The sequence below is a fragment of the Echeneis naucrates genome, chromosome 13 (assembly GCF_900963305.1).
Source record: "Echeneis naucrates chromosome 13, fEcheNa1.1, whole genome shotgun sequence".
NCBI lineage: Eukaryota > Metazoa > Chordata > Actinopteri > Carangiformes > Echeneidae > Echeneis > Echeneis naucrates.
This window is the reverse complement of record NC_042523.1, coordinates 23,337,264-23,352,247: the sequence shown is the minus strand read 5'-3', so window position 1 is coordinate 23,352,247 and position 14,984 is coordinate 23,337,264. Positions and strand designations below refer to the sequence as shown.

The window sequence follows — 14,984 nt, the reverse complement described above, 5'->3', positions numbered from 1 at the left end:
GGATGTAAATGAAGAAAACAACGTGCTCGGTCTTTGTGGGATTAGAGGCAGAGGTGAACAACACCTGGATTTGCAGGCGCTGCTGTGGGAGGCGTCTGGTCTGATCTGGCTATAAGAGGTGGAAACTCCTCCTCAGCTGTCAGCATCAGTGGAAGCAGTGTGTGTGTCTGTTTGTGTGTCTGTGTGTGCATCAGGAGGTTATGGCTCTCTTCATGGACTCAGATTTCTCTTTGCTCAAACAGACCGGCCAGAAGGACATGATGGAATTTAGAGCGTTATTTGGAGAACAGGATCACTGTAGAGGTGAGTTAGAGAGGATTTAAATAATAATTATCATAATATGTGATATAATAACGTGTTTCCTTCACGTGTAACTCCCTGATTAATATTATTGCTTGTTTTGTGTAGGTTACTAAAAGATAACTTGAAAAAAAGAAAATTAAACTACAGAAACAAAGCCACAAAAATACAATTTTTCATTTAAAAAGTTACTATTTGATGCCAATATTATTGTATTTTGCACAAAAATATTCCCTCAGAGCGCAGACAGAAATCCAAATAGATTCTAAATGTCTATTTATAAAATTAAAGGTCAATTTTAAATGCCTTTTTTGCTCGCCTCCTTTGTTGTATTTTATTTAAAGTTTAAATAGGTTTTAGTTTGTTTTTATTTTATTTTGAAAGTCTGGCTTTCTTTCACCATAAGAGTCCCTGGACCGGGCCACAGGCCTGGTGGAGGGTCAGAGGAAGAGGAAGCGGACCATCTTCAGCCGGGCCCAGCTGTCGGAGCTGGAGCAGGCCTTCGCCGTGACCCCGTACCCAGACATCACGCTGAGGGAGCGGCTGGCGGCACACACACTCCTGCCCGAGAGCAAGATCCAGGTGAGTCCGCCTGAGGCCGGGAAGATTTGTTCTGGAGAACCAGACTGTGACTGAACAGATGTGTGGTCTACAGGTTTGGTTCCAAAACAGAAGAGCCAGGAGCATCAAGACCGGCAGACTCCCCAAGTCCACCAAGCCTGCCCTGGGGGTCCGGGGACCCGGGGAGGCCTGTCCTGGACCCGGGACCTCCAGTTTCTCCACCCCGGCCGGCCTGCAGGACGTATTCAGGCAGGAGCAGAACCACCACCCCGAGGACTGTCCACAAATCTACTCCGACTTCATCCAGATCTACAACAACCCCGTGTCTTCGTCTCCGTCCTCCTCGTGCCTCCAGCAGCACCAGCAGCCTCTTCTGGGCTCCAGCTCCAAGGCTTCGGAGCCGCGGCCCTGGGAGGAGCACCACCAGCACCACCAGCAGCTGGGGCCGGCGCTCCCTGCTTTCCTCCCCAGTTCTTTCTCCCAGACCATGAGCAGGCCGCCGTCCTGCCACTACCAGGCTTTCAGGAACTTCAAGCCCCAGAGCCTGGTCCCATCTGGGGCTCACCAGGCCGCATACGGCGGCGGGGGCCACGCCTCCGTGGACCAGGTCGTCCCCTCTCACCCTCAGCCGGTGTACTGGGAGGTAACTCAGGGCCAAGGACACCCCCGCCACCACCACCACCCACAGATGGGACCCCCGACCTCCATGGGCTACATCTCAGACCTGATCTACAACGCTGCCATTGTCACCAACTTCCTCGAATTCTGACCCCCCCCCCCCCCGGACGTGGAACTGGAGTAAACAGACTTTTCTGTCACATCTTCTTAATCTCATTTACTGCACACTCTGTTTGTCCTGTGAAACACAACGTCATGCCTCTTTTTGTTGTTGTAGATGGCTTGTTTTCGTCTTTGTTGCACATTTTGGGAAATAAATTGATGAATGTCTTCCCAGTTCGGCCTCTGATGCTCATTGTTTCTCACAGTCATGTTTTTCCAGATTATGGTGAGAATAAAGAGACGACAGCACAGATTCACATTAAATCGTCCGAAAAAGGCCAGAAATGTAACTTCGATCTTTTTCACAGTAAAAACTGAGTTATTAGATGAAGAAACAACAGACAACTGAACACTCAGCATTTAGGGCGACTTACTCCATTTTAATCTTATATTCATCACTTCAATATCAGTTTCAGCCATTTGGCTTTTTTTTTTTTGTTTTACTTGTTAACTACATCAGAACTTTTAGCTGCAGCTCATGACAGAGCAGAAGAAAAAGAAGGAAAGAAATGGTGGTTGATGATTTGTTGCTCTACTTGTGTAGCAGCGGGTTGATGCAGAAGGTCAAAGGTCACGTCTTGTTTCCGTCAGTAAATAGGTGACCAACACAAAGTGTTGTCTCCTGCACTGACCTCCTCAGTGGAAACAACTCTTCACAGACTTTGGCTCCTGTTTTCCTGCTCTAAGCTCAACGATGAGCCTGTTTAATGCTGCGACCCTGCCGGCATTATCCTTCAAAACATCCTGATTAAAATGACTCCTTGTGGTAAGATACCATGACAGGAATAATTACTTTCTGAGTCAAAATATATTTTTTCATATCTCCCTGTACTGTAAGTATCAGGAGGGTTCGACGGACAGAGGGAGGGAAAAGTAAATGAAAAATAAGAACTAAATTAAAGCCAGAGCTCAGGGTCTATCAGCTTACAGGCTCTGTAATTCTGCCTGGATTTAAGTTTTGAAATATTACATGAGAGGTATAATACAGAGCAAATATGACAGACAGCAGCGCCCACTGTTCACCCAGTGCTGGACAGAGATCTCTGCCTATCATAATCATCTCTAATACCAAATAATCTTTCAATAAACCTTTAATCCGGGTGTCAAATCTCAGATCTTTGGAAGATACTTTTTATTTTGTATTCCAGATGCAGTTACATCTTTTAATCCTTCCACTGATAGTTTACAAAAAATATGAATTCATATCTGGAGGAGGGATCAGAGAGAAGCGACCGTCTGTGTCCTGTCGGAATTGTTTCGAAATAAGAAATTAGGTGTTGTTTTGTTGTAGTCTGGGAATATAATGGTTTTTTTTTAGTTCCTGAAATAAAAACATTTTCTGATTGCCACTGAATGTACAAGATTAGCAATTTATAACTAGTTTATTAATTCACTTGTTAAAACTTTCTTCATCAAACTGATATAACATGTTAATGAGCCCACGTTTTTTCAGTGTCTCAGTTACTTTATTTGTTTGAGCCTTTTCATGTACTAATAAGAAGCCTCCCTGTCAGGTCCTATTCCCACATCTCCAGATTAGCCTCAGTTAGCAAAGCTCCACCCCTCCATCCATCTTATACCGCTTTTCCATTTTTGGGTCGCTTGGTGTGGGGGCCAATCCAAACCCAGTCAGCAAAGATGATTTCATGAAACCAAACACAGAAAATCACCTGAATTCAATGAAAGAAAGAAGGAGAAGCACTGCATGTTCCCATTTTAGGAAAAATATGAAAAACAAAATAATTGTGAATGAATCTGGATTTAATGAAAAAAAAAAAAAAGTCCTGGACAGGTGGAATGTCAGATTAATAAATAGATGCAGGCAGAACAGATATTCAGTCATTTCAGGTGAATTTCCGTTCTTGCAATGTTTCAGTAAATTCTCAATACCTCCAAAATCGTTTTCCACGAATTAAAAAAAAAAAAAAAAAAAAAAAAAACCTAAACTAAAAGTCCACAAAAACAACAAAAAATTTTCATATTCAAGAATCAGTAGTTCTGCTTTGAAGTCCTGCTGACGTTGGGCTGGCTTTCCTGACAAAGATTTCCGCTGTCACGGTTCTCCCAGTTCTCCCTCCATGGTCCGGACCAGGACGTACAGCTCAGCCAGGCCGACGACGGAAGCAGCGATCACAGCTGAGATCACTCGCTGGAAACAAAAATCCAGTTTGGATTTGAAATATGTACTAGGATATACTAAAATAGGACATAAGACACATTTTGTGAAACATTTAGTTTTTATATTCTGTAGTCATCAGTCATCGAGTACCAAAATTATGGTTGTAATGAACTCGATGACTTATGTTGTTGGTTTTTCTTATAAATGAAACCATATGACCATTGTAATTATTAAATACACAATGAATTACACTGACTGTTGTTTAGGATTGCTCAGTTTGTTGCTGGCCGTACTGAATACAGCTGCACCTCAGTGAAATCAAAATGAAATGAACACTCACCGCTGTGGTCTCTGTGAACAGGTACTGACTGCCCATGTAAGCACAGGCAAACGTAGCAACAACTGTGACCAGGAAGTTGAAGATGGTCACCACCGCAGCTTTGACTGATCGTACTGCGAAAAGAAAAATAAGGGAAACATTCTGCTTCAGTTAGCAGGAAGTCCTGGACACAAAACGAATTTGGGCCTTTACGAATGAATCTGAACACGAGACGAACCTTCACGTCCAAAATCTGCTAAAGTTCCACTCCTGTTTATTTCCTGCCGACAGAGAAATGCTCATTACTTAAAAGTGTAGATCTGAAACATCACAGGTCACCAACTGACGCAGAGTCACCGAGACGAATCATGGCCCTGATACACTCATCCATGAGATGCTGGACACGTGAGGTTTCACCTGAGTGTTCACGTTCCGTGTGATCCTGTTGTATTCCTCATTTGCCAGTTTGGCTTTGATCTTCTCCAGCCGAGCGACCAGCTCCGGGTTCTGAAGAGGGAGGGAAACAAGTTTATATGGAACTTTATATGGGAGTAACAGTTGGAACTTGTACTTCATCTTTTAAATGTGTACTCCCGTCATTAGTCAACTTATTTTAATTGTACTTATCTAATTGTTTTTCTCTCCAACGTTATTGTTGCTTTTAAAACGTATTCCCTTGAATCTCGCTTCACTTACTCTGGGAGGCTTCACCACCTCAGGCAGGTACAGTGAGCTGTCTTCCAGCAACTCGTGCAGGTAGAAAGGGTTCCCTGAAAAAATGAGAAGTAATGTTAACATCGCATATCATTAAATTAAATATTCTAGTACAGATTCGGTTATTAAATTATGGTCCTCATTAGACTTAGAATATTAGAGTTATGTTTCTCATACTTCAAACACACATTTAATGCTTTTCTTCAGCTGTGATTTATCCATCAACATATTAGTAGTATTATAGAAGATATTAAGAAATAATATCATCAATGTCACGTAAGCAGACAGCAGGCTTCACTTTACCTTCATCCTGCAGGTATTTCTGCAGTTTTCTTGCTGTACTGAAGTTCAGGACGGCAGGTTGTGTTTTATTAAGGATCTCCTCCAGTTCTTGTCGAAGTGCCTTTGGTAGAGATGAATCTGTCTTTTCCAATAATCCTGATACCTTATTTCTAAACTGATCTCCGACGACAAATGAGGAAGCCATATTTTTAACCGAACCGAGTCTGTATTTATCTTTAAATGTTACTTAAACACGTCTACTTCCGGGCTAACATGGTACAAACGCTATCGCGGAGAGCAGCTAAATATATTTACCTCATTTATATCAGTTTACACTGAAGACTTCACCGCTAACAGCAGCTAGGAGTGAAAATAGAAGCTCCAGAAAGCCGCCATGTTGTTTACCTTGTGACACGATGACGCATTTGCTCACATGACCAATGGCGTTAACAAATATTTTTAAATTATATACATTTAAAATTTTTATATTTTCATTTGGCTTCTTAAAATGAGTTAGGGAATGAATAGGTTTTTCTATTTTAATTGTGTTTCATTTTATTTTATATTAAACGTGAGTGTCGTTCGCTGCGGTACACGTGAGCTGTTACGGCGCCTTCAAGTATTCTGCGTGACCTTAACAAAGCGGCAACATTTGCCTTTTTAAACAGGCACAAGTGTAAACACATTTAAATAAAATAAACACTTTAAGTCTTCGCAAAACATCAAATTTGAACACTATGCGCCAACATAACTGGACAACTTCTGTGCTAAATTTAATCTTTATAATAATGAAACCCGGAGAAAAACTTCATAGTGCCTTAAATTGAATTTGCTACTGAATTCCGTCATTTTATTGCTCTGAGGGTGATTTATCTGCCCGAGCTCTGAGAAGAAGTCATAAAATAAGAACTACAACGATGGGAATTATCGTTGTTAAGCAATTAATTATCGTATTTACGACACTTCCGCGTTCCTATGAACACAACTTGAGTTCCCTCGCTGCTCCTGCGTGTGGGAGCGCGTGCCAGGGCAGGAAAGATGGCGGCCTCTGCGTTACGTCGGGGCTTGTTCAGCACCGTCAGTAAATACAACAAGAAGCACGCACACAGGATACTGAGTGTCGCCGACAGCAGCGGCGGCTTCGAGGGATACAGACCGCGGATACAGTGCCGGGCATGCGGCCTGTCCGGCGGAGCTCAGCCGCGCCGGTTCATGTCGTCCCGGTAAGAGACGCAGCCGGTGCCCTCCTCCGGCTATGCTAACATGCTAAAGACTTTAGCTGAGTACGAGCTGTTCAAGATGGCAGCGCTGTGGTTGTTTTGGTCGTCCGGTGGACTGATGCCCCGAGGTGGCGCCTGCACTGTCAGCTCGGTGTGCAAACATGAGCTGACAAATTAATTTTCAAAAGGGAGAAAATCTCAGACGTCATCTGCTGCTGCAGCTAGCTAGCATGGTAACCAACCAACCAGCCAGCCAGCATGGATTGAGCAACACTTGGCAGCTTCCAACCTGCTGATTCAACACATGTAAAACCTGTGAGAAAAATAAATACATTTATAGAGGAAGAGTGAGTTTAAAACGGATAGTCCAACACGTCGTTGAATGCTTTGTGAACTGCAGGCGTGTTCTTTCCCAGATCACCGTGAAAGGGATTTACTGTTCATTTGGAGCATTTAACTGCTTACATAGCAGATTTAGTTTCTAACATCGCCCTTATCGACCCAACCGGTCGAGGCAGATGCCCCCCCAAGCCTGGTTCTGCCCGAGGTTTCTGCCTCTGAAAGGAAGTTTTTCCTGCTCATCAGGGATCTGTTGGGTGTCCTTAAATAATTTACAAAGAGTTTGGTCTAGACCTGCCTTATATATAAAGTGCCTTGATGTAATTGGCACTATACAAATAAATCTGATTTGCTTTGATTTATTTGACTCAATAAATGTCCAAAACATTTCTAATCAACTTTGATTTGTCATTTCTTTGTAAGGGAAACACATCTTGTTGTGAATCATAAAATTACAAAAAAAATATATATATATATTTCTCAATCATAGTGAACTTGCTGCTGCTGTCATGTAAACTACTGTGTCTGAGGAAGTCAATAATCTGCACATTAAAAGGTGTCATTTTGAATTTCAATGGAAGTTCTTGAGCACAAAGAATCATTCAGGATAGATACTTCAAATGTAGTAGAGTCAAGTAATAGAGGCTGTTTAAATGTCTGATGCAGGTGCAAACAAAATCCTGCTATTTCCAGGTCTAGAAAGACAGAAAGTTTATGATGACCAGGGAAGTTTCGTGCTGAACAGGATAAGTGGGAATTTCTTTCAAACTGCTTTCTGAGCTGTTGCAGTGACAGTAAATGTCTCTTTCCTCTGTCCTCAGATGACATAACATACGTAAACTGATTGGCTTAATCCTTTCAACGTCATCTCAGTTACTTCAGTTAAACACAGTTGTTAGCAGGATCTGTAGGAAGGTTTGTTAGTGAGCAGCGGTATTAGTTCATTTTTGTTATTGTTGTAAATTTTGATGTGCTCTAAATTGTTTTCAGATATCTGGCCAAGGTTGTGGGAACTTTAATGATTTTGTTTCACCTAATTGCCAAGCAATCACTTTTATATTGCTTTCTCCTTCATGAGGAAATAAATCATTGATCATCCTCAACTTAACCCCTTCTTGTCATGACAGGTTTTGAGATATAGTCCAATCAGTGGAGCCACAGTGCTGTTGTTGTACTAAGTGTTCACATTAAGGTGAATGTAGATAAATAATTGATAAGCTGCAGACATCTGATTTAAACAAAATTGTCAGCCCACTGTGATGTCGCCCATTGGTTTGCAAGCTGCTGTTTCACAGTGTTCAGTTTGACTGTTCTGTCTCCATTTTGTGGTTTGAAACCAGTAGAAACCATCTTTGGAGGAGACGGTGGACCTGGCTCAGTCCATAATCTCCTGATTCACAGGGACAGTTCATCAACAGTCCGTTATACATAACCTGCTTTATGGTCCATTTTCTTCTAAACTAACTAACTTTCATTTCAAAGAGGCAAACGGTGTGTTGAATTAAAAATACTTGAGATCATAAACTCATTGGTCAATAAAAGTAATGAAATAAGAATTGGCCCTATTTTCCAATAGACTTCAATTCAAACTTATTTCTTCTTTAAAACAACCAATTGAGTTGTTCCATGATGATCATCAAACTGGATGAGACTTCTTCAGCTTTGGCTTTAGTTCTCAGTCCTAAAGTCTACGTCCACTTTTATAAATAGTCTGTGATTTAAATCATAGACTCCGTTTCTGCAGGAAGTAACATTTCCACCATCAAAACAAGCCCCTTGTTTGTTCACATATTTCTGAAAGTGCTGGATAATTGAAAACTCCCATCACAAATCATGACCAAGCAGTTTTTTGGCTCAGCCAGCCTGGACATGTGGTCAGGGCTTACAGACTTAGTGCTCTTATTTGAAACACAGACACAGTCGTATCGACTGTGCACACACGATTGATGATATTTTAGGAATGGAGCCTGGACATTTACTCCTAAAATAGTCTGAGATTTCCCAGCATTTCTTTTGTTGTAGAGCAGCAGTAAATGTCAGCTTCATGCTCGATTCTTCTCAGCGCTGACTCGTGATGGAATAAAATTAGTGTGGATTTGGCACAGCAGAGAAAAAGCAGTGGGTCTTGTTAGTTTTGTAACTTCCTTTATCTGATGAAGAAAGAGAGGCTGAGTGAGAGGAAACTCACTTTGGTGTACAGGTGGTTGGAAAGCAGCAGTGACTGTTCTCTAACTGGAGCTTACATAACCACAAGATGACAGTGCCTCAGTAACCAAAAGGGTGGTATGAAATGTGAAGTTCATAGTCCCTGTGTGTGTTGGCAGGCCCGGCTGGTTGATCAGGGGTCGCTGTTGGCTGAAGCCAGCTCCAGGTTTTGCAACGCCTTTGGCTAAATTTAGATCAGTTTCTGTCCACAGAGTATTGACATTTCTCAGATTGTTGAAGAGGTAGAAACAGAACAGTAAATCCCACATTAGTGTGTGTGGAGCCTCGATGGTCTGGTACTGTGGTGGGTAGTGGGTTTCATTGTTGTGACAACAGTGATGATGTTGAAATGACTATCTGTACAGTGTTTTCCCTCAACAATGTGTTATTTTTAGTTTAATTGAAAAGTTTATTATGTTATGTATGAGACAGTTTGTTAATTTTTTTTTTGCTCAGCTTCTGCCCAGCTCCTGTGCATGTGCTTTAAAGCTACCGGTTAAGGTTAACTGACATTCAGCTGACATCCACAAAAACCTCAGACAGTGTTGCCTTCAAAACAGTAGATGGATTTAAATAAAATCTAAACATTGGCAGTAAGTCGGTTTTGAGCCTTTTTTTATTTTAATAATCAAAATAATGAACTTCTCGCTGCTCTGTCATTTGCTAATTTATTTAAATGTCATTTTCCTGACAAGTAACTGTGGTGGTATTTTATCCTCAAGCAGGAAGATTAAATAATCATCCATCAGCTGCATTTTCACCGCAGTGCAACATGAGAGTAATTTCTGTTTTAACTGGAGATAATTAACCAGACCTTCGGGATTCTGGTTGTCCTCCACTAGGTCCAGGCCACCTGCTGATTATTTTTCCCCAATATCCCCCTGATATGAAAATAACCTGAAAGCAACCTTAAGTGAAATATTAAATCCCTGGGTCCATATATCCACCTCATTAATCCCCCTCTTCATCTCTGTCGTGCAGATTAGCTTTGCAGGGAGCGCAGAAGTATGCATGTTATTTATTTGATGCGACCAGCTGTTGTCACTGCTAACATGCACTGTAAGTCTTTGTGTTGTTGGGAGGCTGAAGGCCTGGACACAGAGATTACAGTAGGCCAAATTGTGTTTTCTGTTTGTTGTCATCCGACAGGAGGAGATGTTTTATTCAATCTTGTCAAAGTTGTGATTAAGATTAGGACTGGAGGGAAGAGGTTGGCGACAGGATTGTCCCGCGGCATATAGGGTTGGATGTAAATAGGGAAAATCCTGAGGCCTTTTCTCTTCACAGGGAGATTTTCTTGTTGAGACTTTAAACACGTTGTTTGTGTTTGTCTGTATGTGATGATGATGTTGTGATCAACACCCATCAGTGCGTTATGTTCAGGGGTTTGTGTTTTTGACACTCTGACGGAAGGGCCAGTGTGTAATGGTGTTGCCTGTATTTGGCAGGAACAGGCCTGAAGGGAAGATTTTGGAGACGGTTGGAGTGTTTGAGGCTGTCAAGCAGCATGGAAAATATGAAACGGGACAAGTAAGACGCACACACACACTCTTTTCAGCAAATTCCTTGGGTCAGTTTCAGACTTGTTTTGAATATAACTTTTTCTTGTGATTATTTGTTGTCTTAAATTTCGATAAACCTGTAACTTTGCCCACATGTGCGTGATCTTGTCTTGACTGTAATCCCATCTAATTTATGCTTTACTAACGCTCCAACCTATATAATCCCACATCGATTTATCTTGTCTCCTTGTTGTTTGTGCTGTCCTCAGCTGTTTCTCCACAGCGTGTTCGGCTACAGAGGCATCGTCTTGTTTCCTTGGCACGCCCGTCTCTATGACAGAGACATCACTCCTCCCATGTCTGACAGGTAAACCTCCATCTCTGGCTGCAGGCTGCACCGCCAGCCTTTACTGGCTTTGTTTGTAGGTGAGACTAACTTGGATCCCTGTTACTGTTCATCCTTCAGCAAACCTGAGCCCCCAGGACCTCACGGTTCTAAGGAGGTGAAGGGGAAGACTCACACCTACTACCAGGTCCTGATTGACACCAGGGACTGTCCTCACATAGTAAGTTATCATTTAGCTTTTTCCTTTTGGGCCACCAGCTACTAAGTCATACTTCAGACAGATCTATAATGCCTGAACTTTGCACTGTGCAGCAACTGGCAACTGCTGCTGCACCCCCTCTCCACCAAAATGACCAGGTGGACATTTTTAAAATGTGTACAAACAAATCCAGTTAACCCTTTTTCTGCTGCCAACAACGTGGTCATCACACGCACTGACATAGCTGTCGAAACTTTACACTTTACCTACAGTGTCAACATGTTGGTTTTTTTTCTTGTAAATTCATTTGTTTGTGTGACAAGTTGTTTTTGTTTAGTGTTTTTTTTTCTGTTAAGGTGCAAGAAGAAGATGTTAAAGATGTTAATATTACAAACCCTGATGATATTGGATAAGATTAGACAGGTGCCATGTCTATAAATTGTGTTGTCGACTAGCGGACATGTTACAGGGTAGTAAAGTCTATTGGTGGCAGTTCATTAGAGTGTGACTCAGCAGTTTTGTGACTGTTGTTGTGTTGTGTCCCACAGTCTCAGAGGTCTCAGACCGAGGCTGTGACGTTTCTGGCCAACCATGATGACAGCAGAGCGCTGTACGCTATCCCAGGTATGCGTAAACAAAACATTCATCCTGGTCTTAGTTCTAGTCCTTGCACACTTTTTATTCCGATTTAGCCTTCAGAACTCAGTTTGTCAGCAGTTCAGGACCCACAGAAGGCGAAACTCCACATTTGAGGCGTTTCGTTGTTCTGTTTCGTCCTCATGTGAGTGTGTCTGCTTCTGTCCTTCAGGTCTGGACTATGTGAGCCATGAGGACATCCTGCCCTACAACTCCACAGAGCAGGTCCCCATCCAGCACGAGCTGTTTGAGCGCTTCCTCCTGTACAACCCTGCCAAATGTAAACACACTTCCACAGCCTCTACTGTTTCACAGAGTCATAAACAGATTTCATTTTCTAAAACAAATAAAGGATCTCATGTAGTTTCACATTTGATTCTGCTATGAAAACCCCTCTCACTAAAAAATTAAAAAGAGCTCAGAGAGAAAAATGTTTTTAGTCAGCTATTGTGTTTCATCCTCGTCTGTAGCTCCCCCTTTCACTGCCAGAGACACCCTGAAGGCATGGCAGGAGAAGAACCATCCCTGGCTGGAGCTGTCAGACGTCCACAGGGAGACCACTGAGAACATCCGAGTCACTGTCATCCCCTTCTACATGGGCATGAGGGTGAATTAATACTTCTCTAAAACATGGCGCCGTCTTTAAGCACATCCAGAGTCGCGGCTGCTCATTGTTCGTCTACACTTTAATTTTGACTCTGTTCCTTGAGGCATCTCTATCTATTTAATCACTAATGGAAATACCTTCTTGTTCTCAGGAGGCTCAGAACTCCCATGTGTACTGGGTGAGTAACTCATTTCATAGTTTGTTCTGTGGGGAACATCATGTGGAGCGGTCCGATGGGACCATCACAGTTGGAATAACAACAAAAACACCGGCTAGCAGCTGATACTGTTGATCCTGCCTGTGCCAGCCAACGTGTTCATATGTGTTGTCTTCTGACAGTGGAGATACTGCATCCGTCTGGAGAACATGGGCAACGAGGTGGTCCAGCTGAGAGAGAGGCACTGGAGGATCTTCAGCCTGTCGGGAACCCTGGAGACAGTCCGGGGACGAGGGGTTGTCGGCAGGGTCAGTGGCAGGAGAGAGTGTGGCCCGATGTTCGTTACCTGACTACCCGTCAGTCACACAGTAGCCCCGCCCCCTAACCCCTCCCCTTTCCCTCTAGCATCATTTAAAAAAAGAACATCGTGTTGTACTGAAGACTGTAAACTAGAGACTGAGACCAGTTTATTGAGCTGATAGCGTGTCTGCTGTTAATCAACTACTTTTCTCTGCTTATGATTGAAACACATTTGGACAAACTCGACCTCACATAGTTGTGTGTGTGTCTGTGTTGTCTTCACAGGAGCCGGTGTTATCGAAGGAGCAGCCAGCCTTTCAGTACAGCAGCCATGTTTCTCTACAAGCCCCCAGCGGTCACATGTGGTGCGTTTCCTCACTCATTCAGTTGCTCATCGCTCCTCTCATGTCATAAACGACTGAACGTTTGACCCGCAGCGCTTACTCATCCTGTGTGCGTTTGTGTGTTCGTGTTTAGGGGCACGTTTCGTATCGAAAGGACTGACGGCTCACACTTCGACGTTCGCATTCCCCCTTTCTCCCTGGAGAGCAACAAAGATGACAAAGCGCCCCCCGCCGGCTACACTTTCTAACTGCGAGTTGTCCCCTCCCACCAGTGAGGCACATTTTAAGTCCAGGACTTGCCTAGGTTGTCTAGACTTGTCTCTCCTCTGTAACATTGCCTCAGCCCTCAGCATAAGACGACTGAGAGTCCAATATGCGAAAGGGAAAATAGTATTTTCTATGTCCTCCAGATCCAGAGCCATCTCACCCTTTTTTTTTTCTGTCAGTGCACCCCACAGCAGCCTGCCGCTGATCTAATCATATAGAGCATAAGGAGGCACCTTGCTCCGTATTGTGTGTTAGGAGGCATTTAGTCTTGTGGACGAGGCCTTGGAGGCAGGGAGGGGTGGACGTGTTCCACATCAGGTAATGGGGGGGCGTAAGTCTCAGCTGGATTCTTCAAATCAAGCAGGAAGCAGCAGAATCACTCAAACCACACACTAACACACCTCCTTAAAGAACGATGTCACATGACTTTTATCCAGTGTCTCCGTTTGTGTCATGTGTTTTAAGCATAAGAGGATCCGCAGGTGAACTGTGTCAGTCTGCTTGAGTTCTGTTTGTGTTGGTGACAGTGTTACAACACGAGCACACTGATCAGCAAAAAAATGCCCATCAATATCAAAGCGAATTCAGATCTTTGAATCATCCCAATAAAAAAAACACAACAATAATTCATCAAGGGTGTTTTGGAGCTGCTGTATATTTATTTCCCCTCCGTTTATTAGAGTAAAACTCATTCAGCTGGTCGTCGTCTGAGTTGGTCTGTGAGGTTAACACTACTGCACGTGCCAATATAACACTATATTTAAGATAGATTACACTGAACATCAGATACCAGCTGATGTTCAGTGTAATTAATCTAATCTATTTATTTTTTCAGGCACTTGTGCATAAAGAGTTGAAAAAAGAATTGTCGGTGCAGTATTGTGATTTTTTTCTGGCAGATGTAGATTTTTCATTGATATACAACATATTCTAAATAAACCTGTTACATGTTTCAACCGTAAAGTTCTAAAAGCTGCAAAACCATCAGCACATGCATTTAAACTGTGATACCGTGTGTGTATGTGTGTGTGTGTGTTAATGAAACCTCTCCGACCTCCATTCAAACGACGGTCACTTCATTTAGTCTGGACCGTTTTTTTGTGAAGGATCTGATTTCTCTTTGGCATTTAAGTCCGATTTTCTCTTGATCAGTGCGTTTGTTCACGTCCGCTGTGGTCTGAACGATTGTGTGTGTGTGTGTGTGTGTGTGTGTGTGTTCATGTTCAGAAGTGAGTCAGGTCTTGGTTGTGTTTGAACATGGCGCACCATCAAGTCATTAAACCAAGCAGTTGGCAGCCGGGTGAAGGTGTGTGTGGATACACAAACCAGAACAAAGTCTCCATCCTGTTCACATCAACTGGGTGACTGTTTGACTCTGGAAACGTTTTGAGCCCAGAATTTCTAATCTCACAAAGTGAGAAAAGATTTTTCCTTTTTTTTTTTTTTGATAAGTGATTTGAAGAAACTATGATGGTTGAAATAATACTGTAAATAGAGATGTAATTAAAGGCAAAAGAAATAAACACACCTTTTGGAAAAATACATCCTGTGTTTTGTTGTGTGGGTTTGTATGTTACTGTGTTGGAGTGCTCATTCTGTTCTGATCCAGTCTCCAGCAGATGTCGGTGCTGAGCTCTGCTGATCTCATTTACTGCGTTGAACACGAAGCTTTGACTTTCAACTTGAATTTAATATAACTGATTTTTTTTTCATCCTTTCGTACGAAGGGAACTAAAAATTTGGATCCTTTAATGCACGAGAGAATAAAGACAGAATCTATCAAGCTG

The 14,984-nt window shown here is 42.6% G+C and overlaps 3 protein-coding genes across 3 annotated transcripts; 2 read left to right on the top strand and 1 right to left on the bottom strand.

Moving 5' to 3' along the window:
- The first annotated feature begins 146 nt into the window (after positions 1-146).
- sebox (SEBOX homeobox) lies at positions 147-1,630 on the top strand. Its single transcript, XM_029516683.1, has 3 exons — positions 147-303; positions 707-882; positions 956-1,630. The coding sequence occupies exons 1-3, from the start codon at positions 201-203 to the stop codon at positions 1,628-1,630; spliced, it is 954 nt and encodes a 317-aa protein (XP_029372543.1). The 5' UTR covers positions 147-200.
- A 1,037-nt stretch (positions 1,631-2,667) lies between these two features.
- vma12 (vacuolar ATPase assembly factor VMA12) lies at positions 2,668-5,475 on the bottom strand. Its single transcript, XM_029517953.1, has 6 exons — positions 5,097-5,475; positions 4,776-4,849; positions 4,497-4,586; positions 4,318-4,360; positions 4,101-4,213; positions 2,668-3,790 (listed from the first exon to the last, which is right to left on the bottom strand). The coding sequence occupies exons 1-6, from the start codon at positions 5,278-5,280 to the stop codon at positions 3,695-3,697; spliced, it is 600 nt and encodes a 199-aa protein (XP_029373813.1). The 5' UTR covers positions 5,281-5,475; the 3' UTR covers positions 2,668-3,694.
- Positions 5,476-6,086: 611 nt separating this feature from the next.
- poldip2 (polymerase (DNA-directed), delta interacting protein 2) lies at positions 6,087-14,707 on the top strand. The gene is made up of 11 exons (XM_029517398.1): positions 6,087-6,298; positions 10,288-10,369; positions 10,611-10,708; positions 10,808-10,907; positions 11,435-11,510; positions 11,695-11,802; positions 11,993-12,129; positions 12,281-12,307; positions 12,469-12,594; positions 12,872-12,951; positions 13,064-14,707. The coding sequence occupies exons 1-11, from the start codon at positions 6,114-6,116 to the stop codon at positions 13,176-13,178; spliced, it is 1,134 nt and encodes a 377-aa protein (XP_029373258.1). The 5' UTR covers positions 6,087-6,113; the 3' UTR covers positions 13,179-14,707.
- Positions 14,708-14,984: the final 277 nt, after the last annotated feature.

What these genes read in the sequence shown, in the direction of transcription:
- sebox (XM_029516683.1), top strand. Translation starts at nt 201, where the DNA reads ATGGCTCTCTTCATGGACTCAGATTTCTCTTTGCTCAAACAGACCGGC. An exon ending in AGAACAGGATCACTGTAGAG is followed by an intron (nt 304 to 706) that starts GTGAGTTAGAGA and finishes TTTCACCATAAG; the next exon opens with AGTCCCTGGACCGGGCCACA. An exon ending in TGCCCGAGAGCAAGATCCAG is followed by an intron (nt 883 to 955) that starts GTGAGTCCGCCT and finishes TGTGGTCTACAG; the next exon opens with GTTTGGTTCCAAAACAGAAG.
- poldip2 (XM_029517398.1), top strand. Translation starts at nt 6,114, where the DNA reads ATGGCGGCCTCTGCGTTACGTCGGGGCTTGTTCAGCACCGTCAGTAAA. An exon ending in AGCGCTGTACGCTATCCCAG is followed by an intron (nt 11,511 to 11,694) that starts GTATGCGTAAAC and finishes TCTGTCCTTCAG; the next exon opens with GTCTGGACTATGTGAGCCAT. An exon ending in GCCCCCAGCGGTCACATGTG is followed by an intron (nt 12,952 to 13,063) that starts GTGCGTTTCCTC and finishes GTTCGTGTTTAG; the next exon opens with GGGCACGTTTCGTATCGAAA.
- vma12 (XM_029517953.1), bottom strand. Translation starts at nt 5,280, where the DNA reads ATGGCTTCCTCATTTGTCGTCGGAGATCAGTTTAGAAATAAGGTATCA. An exon ending in AGGTGGTGAAGCCTCCCAGA is followed by an intron (nt 4,587 to 4,775) that starts GTAAGTGAAGCG and finishes CTCCCTCTTCAG; the next exon opens with AACCCGGAGCTGGTCGCTCG. An exon ending in AGCAGATTTTGGACGTGAAG is followed by an intron (nt 4,214 to 4,317) that starts GTTCGTCTCGTG and finishes TTCTTTTCGCAG; the next exon opens with TACGATCAGTCAAAGCTGCG.